The sequence below is a fragment of the Berghia stephanieae genome, chromosome 6 (genome assembly GCF_034508935.2).
Source record: "Berghia stephanieae isolate SIO BIC M18660-M18661 chromosome 6, UCSD_Bste_1.3, whole genome shotgun sequence".
NCBI lineage: Eukaryota > Metazoa > Mollusca > Gastropoda > Nudibranchia > Aeolidiidae > Berghia > Berghia stephanieae.
In genome coordinates this window covers 35445888-35473816 of record NC_088365.1, presented here as the reverse complement: position 1 = coordinate 35473816, position 27929 = coordinate 35445888, and the positions used below count along the sequence as shown (strand labels likewise).

Below are 27929 nucleotides of genomic sequence, written 5' to 3'. Positions count from 1 at the left end.
CAACACTGCTTCAAATCAAAGCGAAAGTTGAACAATTTCAATTTCGACAAAACTAGGTTACCTTAGCCTTATCAGACAATAATTGTCAGAGATGATAGGAAGAGCTTTATTTGCACGATTTTCAAAAGTGAACCGTTTGAGAAATCTTCAAAATGTTGAAATACAGACGAATTTGTGCCGATGCCCCAGCCTCAGTAACAACTTCAGCTTCACGTTCAAGTTCAAGGCTTGCTCCACTTCCACTTCCAGTACACTGCTGTCACCTTCGTCCCTTCTATCATCAAGAGAAAAGCGTTCATCCAAGCCACGCATTGGCCTCGTTGAACTGACATCTTTGGAATATTTCAGTTCATATTTGTCGTCAGAGATTGTTTTTCAAGATGGTGAGCACCCTCGATCTCGAGTGGAGGAGGCAGCGTAGGCAGCAGCCTCTTATTATTATTATTATTATTATTATTATTATTATTATTATTATTATTATTATTATTATTATTATTATTATTATTAGGAAGTGTCTAGGGAGACCAAGATTTTGGTCTCCCTAGCCAAAATCGGCCAATTTGGCTAGGGAGACCAAGATTTTGGTCTCCCGGCGTAAAACTATTTATAGAACTGTTTCTTTATGTTGAAGAGGCGAGTTTTTACTTCTATTTATTTATTGCTTGCCTGTTTGTCTTTGTTGCTGTTTTTGCTTAAAAAATTTTTTTTCTTTTTTTTTTTTTTGGTTGGGGGGGGGGGGGGGGGGTATAATCACGCCAACAAATGTCAGAAAAGAGATGCAAGTTATCGGCCGGTCGTCCACACAATTATTTTTTTTTATATATAAATTTATATAAAAATAATATTTTAAAAAATCGAAATATAAAACCAGAAAATAGAAGTTGCATTGAAGTTGAAGGTAAAATAATGTTTTAGAAAGACCTTATTAAATGTGATGAACAGTCAGGTGGCTCCGTAGCGCAGTGGACAAGCTGTCAGACTCCAACCTTGAAAGTACCAGGTTCGATTCCCATTGTTGACATTTTTATTTTTTTTTATTTACTTTGTTTTTGTTTGCTTTTTTTCTTTCCTTCTTTTTTTTTTTTTTTTTTGTCAAAAACTTTTTATCATGCTTTTAAAAAGCTTCGATTTTAATTTTCTAAAATTATTTATTTGAGATCAGTATTTGTGTGCCATGTGTCTTATTACTTTTGATTTTTTAAATTATTATTATTCTTTAATTTATTATCATTGTACATCCAGGGCTGAGAATCTTCCGCCTAAAGGCGGATTTCCGCCTAAATGGTAGTTTATCTCCGCCCATCCCATCACATTTCCTCCTTTTTCAAATTTGCCGTGTCAAACATTTTCCTCAAAATCACCATTATGTCTTATGTCATATTTTGACACCTGTGCTCAGTCTCGTGAAATTTGGTGACAGTCCCGTTTTTATGACGTTGGGCCAGACAGTATGGCACCAGATGTCACAATTGACACAGAAGACCAGTAGTGTTCTTTGGTTAGTTAGTTGATGGTGGAAGGGGATGGACAAATGCGTCTGGATTTTTTCCCCTGTTGTAGGTACCTATTGCCTTTTTACCTCTCTTCTCTCTCTCTCTCTCTCTCTCTCTCTCTCTCTCTCTCTCTCTCTCTCTCTTCTCTCTCTCTCTCTCTCTCTCTCTCTCTCCTCTCTTCTTTCTCTCTCTTTTTCCCTCTGCCTTTCTTTCTATTTCTCTTTTCTTCTTTATTTTTTTTTTCTGATATAGAATTCAAAATGTCAATACATAAGTTATTCTGGTAAAGAAGTCTCTCCCCCCCCCCCCCCCCCCCCCCCCCCCCCTTCTCTCTCTCTCTCTCTCTTTCTTTCGCAACTATCCATTAAATCATCTGATAGAGATGATATATTAGAACAAAGCAATGGTGATTGGCTTAGTTTAATCTTTTTTCTTTTTACCTTTGGACTATGGCTTTAAATTTGAGAGATTCTTGGGTTGTATTTATAATATAAACTGAATAACTACTAGGTTTCTTTGCTTGTGGTTGATCGATAGACCGAGAAATTTTCCTCCTTTTTGACAATTGCTATTATCATCACTGAATAAAAAACCACTCACCAAAACCACTACATCAACATCTCTACCACCGCTACTATTACAATCACCACCACATCATTATCCCTACCACCACTACTACTACAAATAGCACCACATCATCCCTACCACCACTACTACTACAACTACCACCACATCATCAACCCTACTACCACTACTACAACCACCATCATATCATTATCCCCACCACCACTACTACTACAATCACCACCACATCATCATCCCTACCACCACCACCACACCATCATCCCTAGCACCACTACCACAACTACCACCACATCATCATTCCTACCACAACTACTACTACAACCACCACCACATCATCAACCCTACTACCACTACTTCAACCACCACCACATCATCATCCCTACCACCACTACTATTACCACCACCATCACACCATCATCCCTACCATCTCTACTACTACAACCACCACCACACCATCAACCCTACTACCACTACTACAACCACCACCTCATCATCATCCCTACCACTACTACCGTCAACCGTCATCCCTACCACCACCACTACTACAACCACCACCAAACCATCATCCCTACCACCACTACTACTACAACCACCACAACATCATCCCTACCACCACTACTACTACAACTACCACCACATCATCATTCCTACCACAGCTACTAAAACCACCACCACACAATCAGCCATACTACTACTACAATCACTACCTCATCATCCCTACCACTGTTATTACTACAACCACCACCACATCATCATCCCTACTACAACCACCAAATGTTGTAATTACACTTTCAACTTTTGAAATTCCACTGAGTTGTGTCAGAAATTGCTGCAAGACAAATTTTGGATCGCATCTCAGTAAATTTTAGTGAAATTCAAATCTATAGGTTATGGTCGCATGAATGGGTCATGATCTTCACGATGAAAAATTTCCTCCTTTTTTGTGACCAGTCATTCTCACCCCTGAATCGGTAATCACTAAGCAGCGTGCTAAACTACAATCTAAAACTATTTAAACCTCATGGACGTATGCAGCAACATTTTCATTAATTTACCATCACCGCCAACGGAGGTGCATAAAAACGATGCGTTTTTGTACACCTCCAATAGAGGTGTATAAAAACGCCACCTATTATTTTCTCTCCATGTCCAAAGAGGGCTCAGCATGCATTGTTATCTAATAAAAAACAAACTTGACAGTAATTATCTCAAGGTTTTGTTCTTGTTGCTTGTACGTATCTTTGATTTCCATTTCATATTAAAATAGCGTCATGATTTTTTCAGTTTTTACATAATTCTCCCACCATATCTGGCCCCGCGGTTTTATGCATTTTAAAATGAAAGAACAACAACAAAAACATACAACAGGCAAGCAATGAATAATAGAAGAAAAAACTCGCCTCTTTAACATAAAGAAACAGTTCCATAAACGAAAATCTTGGTCTCCCTAGCCAAAATCGACCAATATGGCTAGGGAGACCAAAATCTTGGTCTCTCCCACTAGCCTCTACCTTATTATTATGGTTTTCACACACTATGTTATGACGATCGACCCAATCACAAAGTCCGGTCCGCATTCGTGCACCGTCGCAAACCCGCCAGGTAGCATCGTCACAACACACCTTTCGACTAGATGCGTAGGCGTAGTGTCAGTGTCAGTGTTGTTATTGTTAAGTGTTGAATGAAAATTCAGTTTCATCTGGTTTACATTGGCGCAGTGCAGTTATATCATTGTCGAAACCGTCTCTATGTTATATAGATGCAGAGCTAATTAATTTTTTAATTCTATCTACTATATAGGAAGCAGCCTGAAACACTTTGACGTAAGCCAATAGAAACAAGTGAAAGACACTGACCACGGCTGTCCAAGTAGATTTTGAAATAAGTGTGATTTTATGGAATGCTCAAAGAGTATCCTGGAAGCATCTTTGATAGTTGAAAATGGCATCATTGGAAAGGAAAATGGTTGAAAGTTTGTTTTTGTTAAGGTTTCAGGTGCCTTCTTTAAGATTAAATATTTGTGGCTTACCTGTCCACTAAAATTTACTATCTTTTCATCCCGATATATATAGATGAATTTAAAGATGAAGCGAGAATCATACCTAAGAATAGAGCATTCAAAGCCCTTTATTGTAGGTTTTAGATTATCAAATTATGTAAATGAACACAAGAAATATTTTAATGAAATGCAACCAAGCTATGGTTTTGGCCTGCAGTTCACAAAAATGCAACTAGCAGTCACATAGACGTGAATGGGAATACTGTGTAGATTCAGTCAGACATTTGAGTGCCTATTACAAGACAAAATTCACCTGCGAGTCAATGCTAAACAGCATAAAAATTGAATGTCTTGCGTAAAATAACAAAATTATTAAATGGCCAGCATCATCCACATGAGTTATTAGATATGTCAGGAAGGAGAGGTCGCCCTTTCTCTATCTCAGCTAAAACAGAGAGACACCGAAAATCTTTTCTGCCGTCTAGTATTAGGCTTTAAAATAGCAAGCAATTAATAATCATTTTATAAAATTATTTTTGCTTTTTTGCTTCCAAATAATGTAAATATTAATTTATTAATTTATTTGTATTGAAATCTTTTCAATTTGCAGTGACAATTTTAACCATTTTACAGTGTTGAAATTATTCATATATTTAAAGCACAACTCTGTCTGTGAACCACTCCTTATTTTTATAGATATAAAATATATATAATATATATATATATATATATATCTGTACAAAAAATATCCTTTTTGGAATGCATTAAATTATTATTATTATTAGGATTAGTATTATTACTTGTTACACTTTTAAAAATTCACTCCCCCCCCCCCCCCCCTCTCTCTCTCTCTCTTTTCTTAGAAAATATTATTGCAATCAGCAAACAGCCTGGACTGTCAGTTTTTGGTAAGAAACCTTATAATACAATAGATTCATTCTTACCTCTTGACTGATGAGTCTAGAATTTAGTCATATATACAGGAGACGATTGTAGACTGATTATAGGTCAGGGGAAGGGAAGTTTTCAGTCATAAATGAATTATTATACTCGAAAGTTTAGATCAATACGCTTTAACAGTCATGACGTCACTTCCCTCGTAAGGACGCATGGTAACTTAGTAACTGGCTCTAAACTATCGGAATAATGGTGGACGCCCATTGAAATATTTCTCAGACGAGTATAAAAGTGTATCCAGAGGAGAAAAACATTATAAATATGATCCTGTTTTGACTTTTATACATTCTGATCACATGATATATGAAAAGTTCTAGCCAGCATGAAGAATAAAAAGTACAGATTTTCTTTGTTTAGAACCACACTTCTCGCCGTTGCTGGGCGACGTGACATCAGACTATTGAATCCAATTATGAAAGCATCTAGAATGGCCAAATAAGGGGGAAATAAATCCATGTTTCAAAAAATCCTTCCTCACCTGTTACACACATTCTTTGGGGGTATTTAAAAAATGTATTGTATTATTCACAGTTTATATTAGCCCACAGCATCACACATACAAAGTTGAAATCAATCAGTAAGAGGGCAAGTCGTTTTAAAGATATTAAATAATAATGGGATTTCAACATTGGCCAGTTTGCTTGTGAAAAATGGTTATAAATAAATTGTAAGTAGATAATGTACAATTGTCAAATTCAACTGTCAAAATTTATCTGTTTTTATCTCTATCAAATACTTTATCCCAGGCAGTCCCTCATCAGAAAACATTGATGAACAATCATTGTCTATCGTTCACACATTACCCCAATTGTCCCAACATTTAGGTCTTGAAGAACTGGAAATAGGTCTTTCTCTGAAAAGGTATGATCAAAATCTGTCGATAACTTTTGGGCCTCATACTTATAGATTGTTGCTGTATTTATTTTTTCTTTCTATTAATGATTTTGTATATTGAGAGTATGCCGATGACGTCACGCATTTACCATCCACGGTTACTTCCCTTGCACTAAGAGCACTGTAACTTGCTATCGCGTAGTTGTTTACATGAGAGAGAGAGAGAGAGAGAGAGAGAGAAACAGGCAGGCAGACAGAGAGAGAAAGAGAGAGAGAGAGAGTCAGTAACAAACAGAGAGCGAGAGAGATGGATGGAGAGAGATATATTTTTAAAAAATAAATAAAGAGAGAGAGAGAGAGAAAGAGAGAGAGAGAGAGGGGTTCGTTTTATCGTGAATTCATTGGGAATGGGAGGGAGGGTGGGGTCTTTTGAGTCAATAAACAATGGGAGTGAACCAAAAGAAAAAGGGGAGGAGAGTTTAATAGATGACAATTGACCACAAGGGGTTGTGATAACGAGTGGCAGGTCCTAAATAACTCAAGGTTGCAGCTCAAACAATAAGATTCAATTATACGATTTCATGTAAGTCATTACAAATTAAGCCCCACCCCCTCCTCTTCAAGCTGTCATCTGACTCAAAATGGAAACAATGCAACAAATCATTTGACCAGTCCCATTTTTTTAATTGCGATCTCATTGGTCAATATGTATCCCATTGATTGACTTTGACTTCTTTTGAAACGAAGGGCTTTCTTATACTATCACTACCTATTCTTTGCTCCACCCCCTCTCTCCTTTTCCCCCTTTCTTTGTCTACCAGCCTCGCTCTCTCTCTCTTCTCTCTCTCTTCTCTCTCTCTCTCTCTCTCTCTCTCTCTCTCCTCTCTCTCTCTCTCTCTCTCTCTCTCTCTCTCTCTCTTTGTCTCCCTCGTGTTTCTTACATACAAACACACACATATTTATATCTTTATTCTATTTAGCTCCCGCCCTCTACATGCACATACAAGGAGTCTCTCTCTCTCTCTCTCTCTCTCCTCTCTCTCTCTCTCTCTCTCTCTCTCTCTCTCTCTTCTCTCTCTCTCTCCTCCCTCCCCCCCCCCCCCCCCCCCCGTTCGGGGCGGAGGGTCACATAAATAATAATAATAATAATAATAATAATAATAATAATAATAATAATAATAATAATAATAATAATAATAATAATAATAATAATAATAATAATAATAATATAATGATATAATAATAATAATAATAATATATAATATCATCATCATCATCATCATCATCATCATCATCATCATCATCATCATCATAATCAATCATAATAATATAATAATAATGATGATGATGATGATGATGATGATGGTGATTATTATTATTATTATTATTATTATTATTATTATTATTATTATTATTATTATTATTATTATTATTATTATTATTATTATTATTATTATATTATTATTATTATTATTTTATTATTATTATTATTATTATTATTATTATTATTATTATATATTAATTATATTAATTAATTAATAATAATAGTAACAATAATAATAATAATAATAATAATAATAATAATAATAATTTAATAGTAATAATAATAATAATAATAATAATAATAATAATAATAATAATAATAATAATAATAATAATAATAATAATAAATAATGATAATAGATAGATAGATAGATAGATAGATAGATAGATAGATAGATAGATAGATAGATAGATAGATAGATAGATAGATAGATAGATATATAGATAAATAAATTTGATGGTACGTGATTGGAGGATAAGTCTTGATAAGTTTTTGTCCAGTTTTCCGATTTTATGTCGTATGGATCAATGTCTTTCACGCATTCAAGCTTTTTTTCGATACAGTGTCCATTGTGGTAAAAGGATTGGTAGCCATTTTGAAGAAATCTATGCTTCAATCAAGGGACTAAACCGTGTAAAATGTCACAAAATTAACTCCCTTAGTCTAACCGCATACTCTCAATAAATATGAATTCATTAAAAATTGATAAAACATTTTATTTATAATCAATTAAAGTATGGCATCAGTGGCAGAGTGTTCTAGTGTCCCATCTTATAAAAAAGTCAAACAATGTTGAGCATGATCATTGGCTGGGTGTGTGACAATGATTATACAGTGCTTCTCGATTACAACGGAGTTAACAGCAATGGAAGTCAAATCTGAATTGTCATTTTTGACATTATTATACAAGGGATATAACATTATAAAGACTTAAAGTTAATAAAAATAAACGGAATACCTCCTCTTTACACATTGCCTGAGCCATGAAAGTCATGGAATTGACATTCAACCCCTCCTTGACTGAGGTAAAATTAATGGGTCATCTCTGGGTGGGGTTCCTACCTCCCATAGTGGGCAGGGAGGTACTTATTGTGTCTTCTATCCCCCTATATCTGTTTTCCAACTTGCATTCTGTCTTTGTCTTGGAATGAGATTGCTTGGTTTTGTCCTGGCCCTGGTCGGGGTCCTGGCTGGGAGGGAAACAGTCGAATGCATAGTTATTGTTTTGGGAGATGATATTTTTTTCCTTGTAAATCATCTCTCTGTTATGTATTATTCTATTTGTTCTAATTTATAATGTAAGCATTTGAGTGTATTCCTCTTAGTGGGGGCCGTGCTTGTGTCCGGATGAGACTTATTGGTGATCTCAAACTAAGAACATTGATGGTGGGCTCTTGGAATCTACATCTGATCCCTATTTGTTCCCAGTTCCCCTTTGTCTTACTTTTTCTTGGATGCTTTAATTGTAATTCTAGAACTTTTTACTGTCCCATTTTCTTCCTTTTTACTGGCGCTGATATAACCTAAATGTGTTGCAAGCGCCATAAAACCCTTAAAAACAAACAAAACAAACAAACAATGGGTCATCTCCCCACTTCAACGCCCCCTACCCTCATGGCGATCATCTCAAAAATGTATTCTCACTTCCACGAGTCCCATTCTTCTTCACATGTCATCATTCACATTGATATGTTTATGCACCGAACCTACCATGTGCACACGCCCAGACAAAGACAAATCTATTACATTGCGATGTGACAGAGTGTAAGTTTTGCTGCTGCTGGCACTGAGTCATGGCACGGGCTACCACACACAAACACATGCAATCCCCTCCTTATGCCTTGATTATGAGTGCATTATAATGTGAAAGCAGTCTACCAGACAATGGCAGTGTGTAGTATAGCTCAATGAGCTCAGAAAACAATGCAAGATTTTTTTAATGCCAGTTTTGTCCTCACTCTGCATGTTTTTCGCAGTTCAGATAACTTTGTTGTATCTGATGTGTGCAGTTATGAACATTGTTGAATGCTAGGTGGATTTAGTAGAGCCAAATAGGGGAACGAACAGGAATTAAAAAAGTTTTCATTGAATTGGAGATGTTGTTTGATTCGCGGTTGTTGTATCCAAGGTGCACAGTTTTACTCTGGACCTAACATTTGTCCTTCAGTAAAAAAAAAAGCTTAGAGCTTTTATATAGCATAATATCCACTAAACATGCTCAAAGCTCTTTACAAAGGGTCCCTGACCAACAGCAATATGTAACATGTATAACGAAACATGACACCTGGTAGGCAATATTTAACCATTTTTTTCTGACAGAGACAACACTGTTAATGGCCAGGTACTCATTACAGTTCGGTGAGAGAATGTGAGTAAAGAGCCTTTTCCAAGGACTCAACAACATGCCAAGTGAGGCTCGAACCAAGAACCTTCCAATCCGAAAGCAAGTTTCATACCACAATACCACATCGCCTGTTTACAGGTGTGTATGAGCAATTAATATTGCTGGCACGAAAAGAATGCCTGACTAGCAGTATGTACTTTATGGAATGGAACTTTGGTAACTGTCTTAGCTTGCAAGGGAAATAAATGAAGAATTGTGAAGCACATTGAGCCAAGGTAAATCCTTGCAAATATACTATATAAATGTGCATTTTAATTATTTGTTTGATTTTACTATAAATATCTATCCTTAGCTATTACAGTGGTCTTGTTCTCCTCACAAAAAATACAAAAGCAGCAGAAAAGTTGCAAAAAGTTCTTTCAAGTGTTGCTTCCCAGAAAAAAAAATTTCTAACATACTTGTGAGTAAAATTCATCAACAATTTTAATGGCAATGTTTGCAAATCTCACTCCAGATTAGTATAAGAATGATGCATTTATATCGATTTTAAAAAACACATATTTGCTTTAGTTTTAGATTACAGTTCAAATCTTATCATATTTATGTCATCCTCTTATTATACATCTAAGCGTTTTGATTTAATTTGCGAAATCATTTACAATGATAAAACATCCATGACCCTCTATTTAGTAAATTAAAAGATTGAAGAGAACATTCTGATGCTATTTAAAGATTTAGGAAATGTTATGTTTACAAATCATATTGAAAAATGAAAGAAAAAATCATCTCCCAAAAAATCACCCTTTTTCTTATAATTTTTCATTCTCTGTTTTATGTTGTGCAGTACACCAGATTCCTATCTTTTTCAGGGCCATTGTTGTCGGTAAACCTCAATGTGAAATTCAGAAGAATATTGATTTGTACTTGGAGAGACAATATCTACATGAAAGGCAGATGGTTAGTTTACAAAAAATTACCATCGCTCTCAATGTGGCCTTAACTATACTCGTTAAGCATGCATATGTGTATGTGTATGTGTGAAGGGGGGTGCACAAAACATGTTTTACCAGTGTGATTAGGGGTGGGGAAGATGGAGGGGGGGGGGGGGGGGAAATGAGAGGCACGAAAGAGATAAGTGACGAGTTTTAGTCATTAGGTACAGGATTTGTAGGTAAAGACATGTTCTGTGAAATATACAATGGGACATGCTGGCTTTGTTTTTTTATTGTATAGCACACATAAAGAGGAACATTATTTATAAACTGGTGTAAAGATAATTTTCTATTACTTTATGTCCAAAAAACAAAAGAGATGATTATGGATTTCGGACTTTTTAAAAATCATACATTGCCCCTAAGAATTGGGAATCAGTTTGTAGAAATTGTTGATTCCTCTAAAGACCTAGGATTTACCATTGACAAAAATCTGAACTGGCATTTGCATGTAAATAATATTTGTTCAAAACTCAGTTCTAGATTATTTTTCCTTAGAAAACTAAATTCATTTCACTTTTCAAAAGAAATCCTTAAAATATTCTATTTGTCTATAGTTCAAAATGTTATAACATTTGGAATTAGTTGCTGGGGTGGGGCCATCTCTGCTGAAGATAGAGAAATAATAGATAAACTTGTAAGAAGAGCTGAAAGCATAGTGCAGTTCACCCTGTCTACACAAAATACCCTCTATGAAGACAATTCCTATAAAAAAGTTTTGAACATCTTGAAAGATAAGCAACATCCTCTATTTTTAGAATATAAAACATCAGATAGATCAGGCAGAGTGATAAGTTTAAAATCCAGAACATTAAAAAAATTCCTTTCTATCCTCTACCTTGAGGAGACTTTCCCGAAGTGGCATTAAGATGGAGATTGAGGACAGTGTGGATGGATGAGCAGTGCATGTGAATATAATATGTAATTATAGAGAATGAAAAGGTATGACTTTCTTTGCTGTAAGTATTTTCCAAAGTGATGAATGATGAAGACTGTCAAAATCCTTCTGAAAATCTACATAATTCACATATGGCAACACCCAATGTAAATTTCCATGAAATGGATAAATTAAGTTTATCTTATTTTATTCCACCTGTTATTGAATGAAAGAAGATGCACTTAATGCACTACAAATTCTTATTCAGACTCTTTGTAAAATACTTCACACGGAAATCTCAAACAAATAGGCCCAATTTCCGTGCATCAGTAAAAATTCTATTGGGGTGTGAAGTTGACCACCATAGATGAAATGTGATGACAGTCATTGCTTTTAAACCAGTGGAGATTATTGGCCTCACATATTTCACAATTTAATTTTAAATTGAGTGAGAACGGACTGATGGCCTGTGAATATGCAGTTTGAATTCTTTTAAATATTTTATTTTATTACTCATTTCTACAATTTCCCTTCTCATATTAAGAGCTTGATTCAAGCACCTTTTGTTATCTGTCAGTTAATTAGAATGACATTTCAGATTTTAAAATTATTTAATGTTGGTGATATGACATGAAAACAACATTGACCATACACTCATCACTTTGTAATGATAAAATAATCATAAAAATAGAAAATTGTAAAAAAGCATACTTAATCAATTTTTTGTAAATGTTAACTCTTTCAGTGCTGAGGTGAAATTCACGTTTCCATAACAGAATGATTGAAGGACTGTTCCCCTGACAACAAATTAAAAAAAGAAAGTCCTTCAGAGCCCTTAGGCCGATGGAGCCAGAGTTTATCCCAGTTTCTGTAGCTTGAAACGGACAATAGTACAGTTCACTCCACTTGTAGCGAAGTCGGTTGTAGCGATCATCGGAAGTAACGATCTTTTTCTGTAGAACAGGCACCCATGTAACCCAAACTCAATAAAATACAAACGGTTGTAATGACTTCGCTACATCCGACGTGGCGGTTATAGTGATGCGTATTCTTATCCCCGACCATAATACTTTATAGTAAAAATATAACGGTTGTAACGATGTCACGAGCGGCACGGCGAAACACACTCTCCTCACTGCTTCTCTCACTACGCCAAGCGCCTGTGTCAATACAACACATACAATACACTTTGTGTGTGTAACGTACCACTGATATAATATGTGCTGCTTGTCTTGCGTGTTGCGTCAGAGTAGAGCGAAACGAACTCTCACTCTCACTCTACTCTTTCACTAGATATATACCTCTCTCACTTCGCCAAGTGCCTTTGTGTGCTGTCTCGGGTGTGTTGTAGTCTAGTGTACAGTGTATTAAGTGTGTTGCCTCAACCACAGACTACACTACAACTACAACTCGACTTAACAATGGCGACAGGAGGAAAACGCGTTGTGCTTTCTTTGAAGAGAAAAATAGAACTGATTGGTGCAATTGAGAACAGAAAAAAGCAAAAGAATGCTGCATCTGAGTTTGGAGTATCGGCAAACACTGTATCGGGAATAATGAAATTGAAAGAGCTCTACAAGGAGGAGTTCTACAGTGGAGAAGTTGGCACCGAGCAGAAAAGGGCCCATCGCGCCAATCATGACGATGTCGAGGCTGCATTATTGCAGTGGTTTTGTTTGATGAGAGGAAACAATGTTCCAGTGAGTGGCCCCCTCATGAAAGCGAAAGCAACATCCATTGCAGCTGATCTCGGTAAACATGACTGGGAGTGTAACGATGGCTGGTTGTCGAAGTTCAAGAAAAGAAACAACATCGTCTTCAAGAATGTGTGTGGGGAGAGCCAGTCCGTTGACGTTAATGCCCTGGATCAATGGAAATCGGATGTTTTGGTGAAAAAACTTTTAAAATATCGCCCTTGCGATATTTTCGACGCCGACGAAACGGGCTTGTTTTGGTGTCTCTTACCGGATAAGACCATGGACTTCAAGGGACTGCTTGCCACAGGACAAAGATGGCTAAGGACCGCATGACAGTGCTCTGTTGTGCTAACATGGATGGCAGTTGTAAATGGCCTCTTTTTGTCATCGGAAAATTAAAAACACCCCGTTGTTTTAAAGGGATACGAAAGCATCCTGTTCGGTATGACTCCAACTCCAAAGCATGGATGACAGGACACATTTTTACAGAATGGCTACAGGAGTTTGACAGAAAAATGCTTTTTGAGCAACGGAAAGTACTCCTAGTGGTGGATAACTGTACGGCTCACCCAAGAGGAATAAACTTGAGAGCCACTGAACTGCTTTTCCTGCCACCAAACGCCACCTCCAAGGCTCAACCTTGTGACATGGGTATCATCAACAACCTTAAATGTCACTATAGAGCAGCACTCCTGAAGCGCCTGATTAACCACATTGATGCTGGGAATCCATTTGAGACATTCAAGCCTTCTCTTTTGGATGCTGTGCAGTTGATGAAGCAAAGTTGGGACAAAGTGGAACCAGCAACCATCTACAACTGCTTCAAGAAAGCTGGTTTTGTTGATCCAAACGCTCCAATCGACAACACAGACGAAGTTGACACCAGCGATTCAACAAATGTCAGAGGTAGCCTTCTTGAGGAGCTTTTTGATCAGTATGGCATCACCACATCCATCACCAACAGCACCGAAGTGCATAGAGTTGAAGATGAGATCCAGACATCACCGGAGTCATCCGAAGAAGAGGACCTGGATGGCCATGTGTCAGGAGAGAATGAGGATGATCTGGGGGAGGAAAAGCCCATAGTCACAGAAAATGAAATGTTGGGAGGCATTTGGCAAATTGGAAACCTATTTTCTCCAAAAGGGCATACCAGATGACAGTTTGGCAACTGTTCGCCAAAGCCACAGTAAACAGAAGGAAAGGAGAAAGAAGCAAGCCAGTATTGTCAGTTTCTTTAAGGCCAAACAGAAAGATATATGTGTTTGTCCCCTTGTCTTGTTCTTGTGCAGTGTTAATAATGATGTCTCAAATGTGGCACCATCCTGGCATGGGATTTCACATACAGATATCGTTCCGTTTATTTGATTAAATTAATTTAAAATGTAATAAAGAATTATTGTTTTAAAATACAAAACAAAACAAAATAAACAAAAAAATTTAAACAAAAAACAAAAAAAACACACACAAAAAAAAAAAAAAATTAAATTAAAAAAAACAAACAAAACAAAAAACAAAAAAAAACCTAATACATAGTTGTTTACAGTGGTCACGATGAATTTTTGTCAAGATAAGGGCAGTAACTCAATATATTAACTCTACAACAAAGTCGGAATTGTTCCCTTGAATTTTCTTCCAACGGCTGTAGCAAACTTCGGATGTAGCGATCTTTTCCTGGTGCCCCGACGACATCGCTACAAGCGTAGTCGACTGTAATTGCTTGCTATCCTTTGGATATGACACTAGTCTATCGTAAAGTACTTTCCACCAGATCAAACAGACCCAGCTACCCATTCACTGCTGAGTAGACAAGGGGATCAGAAAAAAAATCTTGACCGGACCAGGGATCGATCTCAGTCCCTTTATGTATGAAGCAAGTGCTCTACCAACTGAGCTATCGGGATCCACAACATCAAATAGACATTAAATAAAAGGCTGTAGCACTCGTGTAAATACCAATAGTGATGTTCATAATTGAATATAGGCAGCAAAAAACGTAATTGGATCTATGTGAAACAGACCGTTGGAATGGGAAAATTCGTAGTATTCAGGGGTAGTAATAGCATTGTAGACATTATAACTACTTTTAAAAATTACCAATTTATGTTTAATATACTACTTTAAACTAATGCTTTATATATAAATATATATATATGTATATATATATATATTATATATATATATATTATATAATATATATAATATATATATATATATATATATATATATATATATATATATATATATATATATATATACTAGTAAAAAGCCCGCAATTCCGCGGGGAAAGAACTATTTTCTTTCGATATTGCCAGAATCATTTTGTTGATTAGCTTGATTACGATTAGATGCAAATTTTAATCGATGTGCTTGTCGTCACTGCCATGCTTTATTCGGCATGATTTTAGTTTATCAGTCAGTAGATACCAATATCAATACGTCGCAAGTCTTTACCACGCTTTACTTGGGAGTGCTTTGCACTACCTTCAATACTTCACAAATTAAAATAGCAGCCGAGAATCAAAACAATGGTCAAATTAGGAAATTTTTAACTTTCACAAATCAATCGAGATTTGTTCTAGAGTTTTTAAAATGCTTTTATATGGTGACAAATTGAATAAATAAACAAAAGATCAACGGTGAAAATACAAATTGAATGAATACTGGGGATGTAGGAGCTTTCGGAATGTCTCCCCTTTACTGATGTTAGGTCAAATGAAAATCTGAAGCGGAGGCGAAAAATATCAAGTCCCCGAATCTGTCTACTTTTGGTTTGTTCGGGCTAGATGCTAGACAGAACTAATTGACAGTTTGCCGAAACGTTTAACGAAATATTTCCCAGGGCAATAATCATCACATCGATGGCATAAAAACGACAGTAATATCAGCAGTAATATTAGTTGATGTTGTTAATCGGTGAAACTTGTTTAAAATTTCTGTAAATCCGAATACCGTCATGTGATCAAGTGAATTGTAACACTATGAATGCCACGATTTGCTGAAAAATGCCAATCTGACAGTTCCTAGCAAACACGCCCCCCCCCCCCCCCTTGCTCAGGAATTTCTCTACTTGATGGACACCCCCCCCCTTTTTTTTTTTCTTCCACGCCACCACATTCCAAAACACACACACACATGCATACACCACACACACACACATACATACACACACACGCACACATATAAACATACATGCAATGAGAACACACTACATAACAACACTGATCACTGATCACCGCTAAATCAACACAACGGAAGTAAGGACTCTACTGGACAAATAGAGTTGAGGGTGTGGCCATGGAAGTGTTAGTGTCTTCGGTAAATTTTTTATATCTGTTTGACTTAACGAATTTTCAAACTTACTTTAAATTATAAAAGGAAATCAAATTATCTGTTTATCTATCTGTAAAAAATACATTTCTATTTTTCAAATCTTTCAGTAGAGTTGTGCGCCGTATCAATTTTTTAATTGACTCAAATAAGCACAATGTTCTCCACAAGGCTATATTTTTTAAAGAAAGGATACTGAGGATGTAGGAGCTTTCGGAATGTCTCCCCTTTACTTAACTTATGGAAAAACAAACACCCTAGCACCTTTAATAACACTTATGACTAACCTCTCGAGCTAACCCTAATAGTAAAAAACAACTCTCGGACTTCTTTGCACTACCTTTCAATACTTAACAAATCACAATGGCGGCCGAAAATCAAAACAATGGTCAAATTAGGAAATTTTAAACTTTCACAAATCTATCAAGGTTTGTTCTAGAGTTTTTAAAATGCCTGACAAAATATCAACGGTGAAAATACAAATTTAAAGAATACTGGGGATGTAGGAGCTTTCAGAATGTCTCTCCTTTACTTAACTAATAGAAAAACAAACACCCTAGCACATTTAATAACACTTATGACTAACCTCTCGAGCTAACCCTAATAGTAAAAAAACAACTCTCGGACTTCTTTGCACTACCTTTCAATACTTAACAAATCACAATGGCAGCCGAAAATCAAAACAATGGTCAAATTAGGAAATTTTAAACTTTCACAAATCTATCAAGGTTTGTTCTAGAGTTTTTAAAATACTTCTATATAATGACAAACTGAATAAATAAATGCCTGACAAAATATCAACGGTGTTGATACAAACTTAAAGAATACTGGGGATGTAGGAGCTTTCGGAATGTCTCCCCTTTACTTAACTTATGGAAAAACAAACACCGTAGCACCTTTAATAACACTTATGACTAACCTCTCGAGCTAACCCTAATAGTAATAGTAAAAAAAGAATCAAAATGGCGACTGAAATACCTTCATGTGATCAAGTGAATAATATCACTATGAATGCCACGATTTGCTGAAAAATGCCAACACACACACACACACACATGTATACACCACACACAACACACACACAAACATACACGCAATTAGAACAAAACTGATCACCGCTAAATCAACAACACAACGGAAGTAATAATAATACTTGATGTCATAAATAGATGACGCAAACTGACAACTTTTTACAGTGACGAAATTGGTTGATTTTGGGACTGTTTAGTGTCGTCGGTACATATTTTATGATATCTGTGTGACTCAACGAACATTCAAACTGACTTTAAATTATAAAATGAAATCAAGTTATCTGTTTACCTATCTGTAAAAAATACATTTCTAATTTTCAAATCTTTCAGTAGAGTTGAACACCGTATCAATTTTTTTATTGACTCAAATAAGCACAATGTTCTCCACAATGCTATATTTTTTAAAGAAAGGATTGAATCGTGTTGGATACCAATATGGTACGAATAGTGCTCGACATGTAGCAATGGAGCGAATTATTATTTTAATATTTTAATATTTACCACAATGTTGGAGTAAGATTGACTCCAACATTGTGGTAAATATTAAAATAATATATATATAATATATATATATATATATATATATATATATATATATATATATATATATATATTATATATATATATATATATAATATCATCACTCGTCATTAGATGAAATTTACAAGTTAACATATTAATTGATTTATGGTAAAAAGGTTTAAGAATGACAGAATGAGATTTTTGTTCAGTTATGCAGCTTGCATTGAATAGTTTATTAAACTCTTGTTACTGCCTAATCTTTAGTGCCTTGTATTTGCATGTTACATCATTGGGTTTTTTTTCTCTTATTTTCAGACTGTGATCTATGATAAGTCTGTCCATTCATCACGTAAAGTAGGCAAGATGGTCCAGATTACATTTAGTCTCAGGATTATTTCAAGTAATGACAGTACATTTTCATCCTTGGTGGAAATTAAGATAAGCAAAGGTAAGGCACATGCAATGTTTTTCTCCATTACTTTTCATTTTGTTCTTGCTCCTCAGACTCAGATGCATGTCATAAAGTGGTGGTCTTAGGAATGAGGGAGTCAAAAGATTCCATAATCTTGTTTATGCTTTCTTAGTTGCTGTTTAGCCCTTTAAAAAAAAACAAAAAAAAACTCTTGCACTGATATTATCTTCAGTACCTGCTTATTTATGGCTGTATTATTGATCACTGATCTTTTTTATTGCAGTATTACGAGGATGGGTTGGAAAGTTTTTTAATTTTCCTTATAGCATCAAATATATTTGACTTAGAAGCTTAACACTTTGTATAAATACTTTTAATTTAGTATATATTTCTCGTACGACTACAAATAGGAAAAACTACCACATTTCCCTATTTGTACTCCCAACACCCTTTTGTCTGGCATGGCAGTTTTTTGCATCGCTTGTGGCCGCAAAATTTTGCAAAATATCACTGATTTCCATTGCAGTCGCAAAATCTGCAAATTTTCGAGATTTTGCAAAGAAAATAACAGGCGAAAAAAAAAGTCGAATTTTTTTTTCCTTTTAATTTGATAGGTCGTGTAGAACGTGAAAAATAATTAATCAAGAGTAGTTTCTTTTTTACTGTCTCATTTTCTTACTGTTTTTAGCTTGCAAAATTTGGAAATTTTTTTGGCAAAAACATGTCAGTTTTCTGTTGAATGTAAAATTTCTGAGCTTATAGCTCTCCGGTCATTCTGTTTTCGTCCACATCACATCATCATCATCGGTACCGCCACTACAACAACCACCACAACATCTTCATCATCACTACCACTTCATCATCATCACTACCTTGATCATTATGGGATCTCAAAAACTTAAAAACATTCTCATTCATGCATGGATTGAATCATTTCTTTCAAAGCGATTTCAAAGAGTCATGGTTGAGAAGAAAATGTCATCATCACTTCCAGTCCTGTCAGGTGTACCTCAAGGAACGGTTGTAGGCCCACTTCTTTTTTTGATTTACATCAATGATATGCCGATTAAAGTATCAACAGGATAAAAATTTTGACTATTTGCGGACGATAGCCTTCTTCATAGGGAAATTCAAACATGAAAAGATTGCAATATACTTCAAGAAGATCTGGACAGGCTACAGTCGTGGGAGAAAGAATGGGAAATGGAATTCCACCTGTAGAAATGCCAGCTAATTTGTATCACGAACAAAAAGAAAATAATAAGTTTATTAAGATTATTATATACATGAAGAAAAATTGGAGACAATGCAAAAAGCTGAATATCTTGAATTAACTCTTGACAGTAAATATGTCTTGGCAACACCATCGATAAAGTTTGTAAAAAGGCCAATGCAAAACTTAATTCTAAGAAGAAATGTACAAAGTTGTCCAAGGAACAAGAGAGAAACCTGCTATTCTATAAAGTCTTTGTACGGCCAATTTTAGATTATAGTGCATGTGTTTGGGACCCCAAAAGTAAAAAGCAGATGGAACAACTCGAGAAAATTCATAACAGAGCATGTAGGTTTGTTTGTAACAACAACAGCTTTGAAAGCAAGAGCCTAAACTGGTCGCCATTACACGAAAGACGCACTATACAAAAAGCCAAAGTCCTCTTTAAGGTTGGTCATGGACTGACAATGATCCCAATTGATCGCCTTATCCCAAACAAAAGAAAACAGCACTCATACCAGGTCCCGCAGTCAACAAGTTAATGCTCATCTCACCTTGTTTTTTCCAAGCACCATTGGAATATGGAATTCTCTGCCTGAAAATGTTTAAAAAATTAATTGCCAAATTGAATTTGACAGAGAAGTCGATAAAATCAAAATAAAAGCCATGTCTATTTGTCCTCACCACACTCACAGTCACAATTGTCTTCGATGCATGGGGGTTGCAACTTAATGACAAGACTACCAACACTACTACAACCACCACTACAGCGTCACCACTACCACCACTAGTACAACTACAACTACATCATCATCACTACCACCACTACTACAACCACCAACACATCATCATCACTACCACCATCACTACAACAATCACCACATCATCATCATCATCATCGCCACCACCACATCATCATCACTACCACCACTACTACAAACATCACCTCATCATCATCATCACTACCACCACTACTACAGCCACCACCACATGATCAGCACACTACTACAACCACCACTACTACAATCACCACATCATCATCATCATCACTACCACCGCTACTACAACCACCACCACATCATCATCATCACTACCACGACTACTACAACTACAACCTCCACCACTTCATCATCATTACTACCACAACTATAAACATCATCATATCATCATCACTACCACCACTACTACAACCACCACCATATCATCATCACTACCACCACTTCTACTTGCACCACCACGTCATCATCATCACCTCCGCTACTGCAACCACCACACTATCATCACTACCACCTCTGCTACAACCACCACCACCACCACATCATCAACATCACTACCAGCTGTATTACAACACAGCAACCATTACCACATCATTATTACCACCACTACTACTACAACCTGTAGATGGCTGCATAGTATGATTTTTATTGAGGTCGAACTGTGATATTATGCTTGTGATTTTAGAGAGATGTAGCATTGAGTGTTATGTTTATATAGAATAGTTTATGAAATTTTGATATTGTGTGGTGTTTTTCTGTTATTATGACATTGTAAATGGCTCATACTTGCATTCATTGTGACATAAATGATAAGTATCATCAAGGGTTTGTGCTCACATATGCTAGACCTGTGGTGCTGATAGTTCAGGTTCACAGTCCTGATGACTGTATAATCACATTTGCAAACCATATTGGTTTGCTCCATCCTGTAAGCATATTACTACATTTCGAAGTCGCAGGTTTTTTCACTTTCCTTCAAAGATCTTGCAGGTATTTTGAAGTCCTGGTGCTGCATCCATGTAATGTTGTTGTTATGTTTTGTAAACATTTGAAATTGTTTCTTTTGGTGAAGGTCCTATGACTGTCCAGGCACAGGGACAGATTGCTCTTGGAGCTGCCTCTTTTCTCCATCTGATACATCTCCTTAGTCTTACATTTCCTGAGGCAACGTTTAGTTAGATCTGATATCTTGAACATTCCACCTGCTTCTTTTTTGCAATTGTTGAAATAAAGTTTTACTCTTGCAAGACCCTATAAAACTCTTTTAAAAAACCAACTGAAATGAACTCTTAATGTCGAGATGGCCGTAAAACTAAAACCCTTAAAAACAAACAACTGAAATGACGTTTTACTGTTGTAAGAGCTGAAAAACACTTAAAAACAAATGACAAACTGATGCCAAAAAGAATAAAGTTGGGTTTTTTTCTGTACGATTTCACTTGTCACAGATAAATGGGATGTCATACCAGCCCTGCTCAGCCACTATCTCAGTCCAGTTTTGGGTGACTGTGTTTATTTCAGTCGGACAAATTATCTCATGGATGTTCCAGTATCAGCACCTCCACACATAGCTTTGCCAGGAGGACAGCAGGTTTGTGAGACATGCCTTGAATTATTGTAACCACTCCATATATGCTGCCATGAGTGAGACCTCGTATAATTGGTAGTGTAACGAGTTTGACATTTTTTCCATTTTTGTTACATTGACTATGACTGGTTGTTTCATTTTAAGATTTTATGAGCATGGTAGGTTTCACTTTCTGCATCTTATATTGTAGTATTACCTTTGCTGTTTAGAGTAGACGTACCTGACCGCGGCCAGTTACGCAAATACACATTTCCCCTTCGCTACACACCGCAATTCCCATGCTTGTCTGGTTCATTCATCGCTTACTGTTCTTGTGAATTTGTTTTTAAGTTTCGTCGACAAAAAACTTCACTTTTGATCTTTTGAGGTGAGTGTATTCATTGTAAATTCTCTTGAATATAAGTGTGTTTGAAATGTGTAATATTAGTTTGAATGCCTCTTACTCTTAGACTGAATAAATTATCGATATTAGGAGCTAAAACCAACAGACTGCAGGTTAAAACGAAGAAATGAGAGTGGCCGCAGTCAGGGCAGGGGGATTTTGGTGTGAGCCCAAGCCCGACCCCAGTTGTGGCGTGTCGAAGATGCTGATACCAAGTGCTGCCAAAGTCGAACTGTCGACAACTGAACATACAATCTAGTGTGTTGTTTGTATTATTATAGATACTGGTTTATAATATATTGGTTGAACGGGGATCCTGATAGCTCAGTTTGTAGAACAACCACCTCACACTCAAAAGGACCGAGTTGAAGTCAGGATATTTTTATCTTATCCCCCTGTCCACCCAGCAGCGGTTGGGTAACTGGATCTGTTAGATCTAGTGGAAAGTAAAATTTCGATAATCTATTGTCCTATCCAAAGTGTAGCAAACATTTGCTATTTTCTGTTTCTCGCTATAGAAACTGGGATAAACTCCGGCTTCATGGCTCTGAAGGGCTACTACTACTATTACTATTGGTAGGACAGTACTTGACGAGTCAATGTGAGAGAGAGGGAGAGAGAGAGAGATGTGCGTATGAGAAAGTGTGTGTGTGTGACAGTGACAGAGAGAGAAAGAGAGTATATGTGTGTGGGGGGGGGGGGTGACAGAGAGGGAGAGAGGAGCATGGCCTCGTAACACAACACATGCACACACACAAATTGGCGCATGCAATAATGAACGTTCACACACAAAGCAGAGTTATTAAAAATTTCTCAGTTTAGAATAGATAAAACCCTCTGCACATTATTTTATAAAGCAGTAATCGAACGTGTCTTGTTATTTTGTATAACAGCTTGGGGCAGCAATTGCTAAGCAATGGAAAGGAACAAAATAAATTCAAATATTTAAAAATCCATTTAATACTATATAAATGATGTTGACGATGTCGATCCTGTATACGAGAAATGTTGCATTAGTAAAATAATTAAAATATTAAATGACCACCATCATCCACTAAGAGTCTGACCTCCCATACTGGGCAGGGAGGCACTTACTGTGTCTTCTATCCTTCTACATCGGTTTTCCAACATGCTTTCTGTCTTTGTCTTGGAATGAGATTACTTGGTTTTGTCCTGGCCCTGACTGGAATCCTTGACTGAGGGGGAAGCAGTCAAATGTAGGTATAGTAGAAAGTATAAGATAGTTTTGGGAGAACATATATTTTTTGACTTTCCCATTTTCTTGCTTTTTACTGGTGCTGATATAATATATAAGTCGAAAGTGCCGCCAAAACCCTTAAAAACAAAACTATCTCTCACTCTCCCCCCCCCCCTTTCTCTCTCTCTCTCTCTTCAAGATTATTACCAACAAATCTTGCTTTTTAAAATTTTAATCGAGCTTTTTTTTACTGAACATGCTCAACGTGCTTTACAAGGGTCCCTGGCCAACAGCAACATTTAACATTTCAGGCGGGACATGACGCCTGTTAGGCGATATTATAATTTTTTTCGGACAGAGACAACGCTGTCCTAATGGACAGTTACTAATTTTATACCTGAGTATGGTGAGAGAATGCGAGTAAAGAGCCTTCTCCAAGAACTCCACTATGCGCCTAGCGAGGCTTGAACCCAGGACCTTCGGTTCCAAGAACGAGAATCATACCACAAGACCACATAGCCGCTTAAATAGAGATTGAGACACCAGATCTACGTATACCATATCTAGATCTAAGGTAGACGTAAATGGGTCTAACTTCTTATGATCTGTTTGCTTTTTGTATGCTAAAGAGGTTAAAGCAGTAAATGACTAATGGCCGCACTCGAGTAACACTATTGGCAGCGCTCAGGTCATGTGGTCGCGGTCAGGTCACATGGCTGCGGTCTGGTCACTGAGCTCTCTTATTGAATTATATAATTTTAGCATTATTTATTCAGAAACGCGTAGAAACCCTAGTTACCTGAATGCGGCCACAATTTGGGCTAGGAAAACACCAAGAAAGCATTTTAAAAATAGAAACAGCTCTGTCAGGAAAGAATGAAGCCTCGTGGCCGCGGTTGGTACATTTACTCTTTTATTTTTGATGAATAAAATACCGTAAAATTACTTTAAACCGAAAGAAGCTAAACCGAAAAATACCTTAAACCGCAAAGAATGTAATAAATTGTACTAATTTCTTCATTATCTTTGTACTAATTCTTACGATGAACCGAAATACTTCTAAGTAGGACTTTCTTTAACCCATTGCGGCCCTAATCGCCCGCTCAAAAAAACATCTCAAACAGTTCAAATCGCCCGATATCGCCTGCCAGGTACCCAGCATCTTTGAACCCGTAAACTAAAACCGTGTGTAGAACCACTTCTTTTTATTTAGAAAACGAAAGTAGAGAAAGAGTGAAAGTGAAACTAGAAATTTCCTGATCATTTTTATCTCAATTCGTTTGTCTGCTGTGATTTTTTGAAGTTTGTCGACCAAATCGGTTGTGATAATGTCCTTTTTTTTTTTTTTGCTGGAATGGCGTTTTAATTCCTCAATTCTCGGGCATGATCAACGTTTTTTATTGGATAGTGACGATGATAGTGCTCATTCAGACACTGAATCAGACATTGAGGTTGAGTTGGATGCATATTTTGATGACATTGACAATGGATTTCATGTGTTCTAATATTATTACATATTTTTCAACTTTAACATTTTTTTTTCAAATCAAAATATAAATCAATAGTCCAAAACAATATATCAAATTAAAGGCCATTCATTCTTCTTTCCAAAACAGCTTTTATTTTGTTTCTAGCATGCCTCACATTCTTGCAATGAATTTTTTAATGAAGTGTACTATGCAATTTGGAAGAGTTATCTCCCCTCGCATGGTCTGCAAGAGACATTTTTTCAGATTATGCCCGACCAGCAATGGGTTAAACCAAAACAACTTGAGAGCACCTTCCCTTTTTCTCTCTCTATTTGTCTTCCAAAATTCGGGAAGGTGGCCACATGTAATAATGCCCGATAATAAACAAAGAGCATAAGTAAAAGATGAGGGTGAAGGGTGGGGTGGGGGTGAGGCCAACACTTCAATCACTGCACTTGGGCTTGGCCAACACCACAATCGCACAGACTGGAAAAGGAAGACAACGGGTGACTGGCAGGCGAAAAATGAGGAAAGAGGGGGACTTGGGGTGTAGAATCACGCAAGCAAGATGTTCTAGCTCATTTGTTGATGCATTGGAGCCATCGTCTACTTTAAGAGGTCGCTGTTTGAAACTGACTAGATTTTCAACACAACAATAAGGGGGGGGGGGGGGGGGGGGGGGGGGATAGACACCTTACCATTGACATGCCATTTCATTTCCACTTTGTTTAAATGTGTGTGTGTGTGTAAAAAAAAAAGGGGGGGGGTGTGTCTATGTAATTAGGCCTTTGAAACTAATGGCTTTTCAACAAAAGAGGGATGTGTAGTAGACAGCTTAGCATTGACACGCCTTTTCATTTCCATTTCGCTTCACCTCTGAGAAGCTGCACGTCATTCATTATCAGTCATTCATTATCAATTATCGCACAAGAACTTTCGACCTTATTTTAGCTTTACATTTTACTAAAAGATGTCCAAAAGAAAGCACTGTGCTTACACGTTGGAGTTTAAAATCAAAATACTATGTGAAGTCTATGAAAAAAAAGTTGAGCAAGACGGAGATATGTAAAAAACACAGCATCCCGAATTCAACTCTTTCAACAATTTTGAATGAAAAACGAAAACCCCCAAAAATATTTTTAAAACACACCAAAAAAAAAAAAAAAGGAATAAAATTAAAATAATTTTTTTTAATGGTTACGAAGACGGCATTTATTCAACAACTCCATTTAAGGGGAAACCCATGATACGATTAAATGAGCAAATTCCTTCAATAGTTATTACCCTTGAAAAACATCGCAAAACGGGAACTTGCTTTAAACCAAAATGTCTTTAAACCGAAATGGTTTAGAAGGTCCCCAAAATTTCGGTTTAACTAAAGTAATTCTACTGTAATTTTGTTTTCAAGTGGATTTTAGTCTTAATGCGCTATTGGTCTTGCTTTTAAATTCAGAAATAATTTTTAAAATTTTAAACAGTTTTAAAATATATTTGTACTCTTTCTCTCACTCTCCCTCCCTCCCTCCCTTCATTCTTTGACATACAGTAAAATTACTTTAAACCGAAAGAAGCTAAACCGAAAAATACCTTAAACCGCAAAGAATTTAATAAATTGTAGGCTACTAGTTTCTTCATTATCTTTGTACTAATTCTTACAATGAACCGAAATACTTCTAAGTATTCTAAGAAGGACTTTCTTTAAACCGAAACAACTTGAGAGCACCTTCCCTTTTTCTCTCTCTATTTTTCTTCAAAAATTCGGGAAGGTGGCCCCACATAATAATGCCCGGCGATATTAAAACAAAGAGCGTAAGTATAAGATGAGGGTGAGGGGTGGGCAAACACTTCAATCACTGCACTTGGGTTTGGCCAGCACCACGATCGCAGACTGGAAAGGGAAGACAACGGGTGACTGGCAGTCGAAAAATGAGGAAAGAGGGGGAGTTGGGGTGTTGATGCTTTGGAACTGACTGGATTTTCAACACGACAATGAGGAGGGGGGGGGGGTGGTAAACAACTTACCATTGACATGCCATTTCATTTCCACTTCGATTGAATGTGTGTGTGAGAAGGGGTGGGGGGGTGGGGGTTCTATGTAGTTAGTTTCCATTTCACTTCACCTCTGAGTAGTTGCGCATCATTCATTATCAATTATCGCACAGGAACTTTCAATCTTATTTTCTTTACATTTCACTAAAAGATGTCTAAAAGAAAGCACTGTGCTTACACGTTGGAGTTTAGAATCAAAATACTATGTGAAGTCGATGAAAAAAAAGTTGATCAAGACGGAGATATTATGTAAAAAACACGGCATCCCGAACTCAACTCTAACAATTTTGAATTGAAAACGAAAACCCCCAAAAATATTTTTAAAACACACAAAAAAAAACAACAAAAAAAACAAAACAAATAATAATAATAAAATTAAAAAATAATAATTTTTAAAATGGTTACGAAGACGGCATTTAGTCAACAATTACATTTAAGGGGAAACTCATGATACGATTAAATGAGCAAATTTCTTAAATAGTTACTACCCTTGAAAAACATCGCAAAACGGGAACTTGCTTAAACCAAAATGTCTTTAAACCGAAATGGTTTAGAAGGTCCCCAAAATTTCGGTTTAAAGTAATTCTACCGTATATCATGTTTCTTCAACAGAGATTGCCTCTCCGCACAGAGAATGCCTTATGGGACTGTTTCAAGCTGGGAACCAGCCCACTTCCTTTGTTCTTGCATCGTAGTCAAATCAAACTACCCAATTTTCCATCTCACTCTTCCATGCCTTATGAAATAACTGCACCCCCTCCAGCAGCATTTGCAACAGCCTTGGATTGCCTTGGATTGCAACTGAGCAGCCGCAAGTGAATAAAATTAAAATAAAAAGACAAGGAAGAGAAAAACAA

At 36.4% G+C, this 27929-nt stretch overlaps 1 protein-coding gene across 2 annotated transcripts; it reads left to right on the top strand.

The window, feature by feature from the left end:
- On the top strand, positions 1-27929 carry LOC144974956 (mitochondrial mRNA pseudouridine synthase RPUSD3-like). 2 transcript variants are annotated; one of them, XM_078918501.1, is made up of 8 exons: positions 1-383; positions 4941-4985; positions 5781-5895; positions 9889-9996; positions 10406-10493; positions 18301-18433; positions 21835-21977; positions 27685-27929. In XM_078918501.1, exons 1-8 carry the CDS (start codon positions 92-94, stop codon positions 27889-27891), a joined length of 1131 nt encoding a protein of 376 aa, XP_078774627.1. In that variant the 5' UTR covers positions 1-91; the 3' UTR covers positions 27892-27929. The 2 variants fall into 2 exon arrangements, with proteins under 2 accessions (XP_078774627.1, XP_078774629.1); XM_078918503.1 differs by lacking the exon at positions 9889-9996.

What these genes read in the sequence shown, in the direction of transcription:
- LOC144974956 (XM_078918501.1), top strand. Translation starts at nt 92, where the DNA reads ATGATAGGAAGAGCTTTATTTGCACGATTTTCAAAAGTGAACCGTTTG. An exon ending in GCCTGGACTGTCAGTTTTTG is followed by an intron (nt 4,986 to 5,780) that starts GTAAGAAACCTT and finishes ACTTTATCCCAG; the next exon opens with GCAGTCCCTCATCAGAAAAC. An exon ending in ATCTACATGAAAGGCAGATG is followed by an intron (nt 10,494 to 18,300) that starts GTTAGTTTACAA and finishes TCTTATTTTCAG; the next exon opens with ACTGTGATCTATGATAAGTC.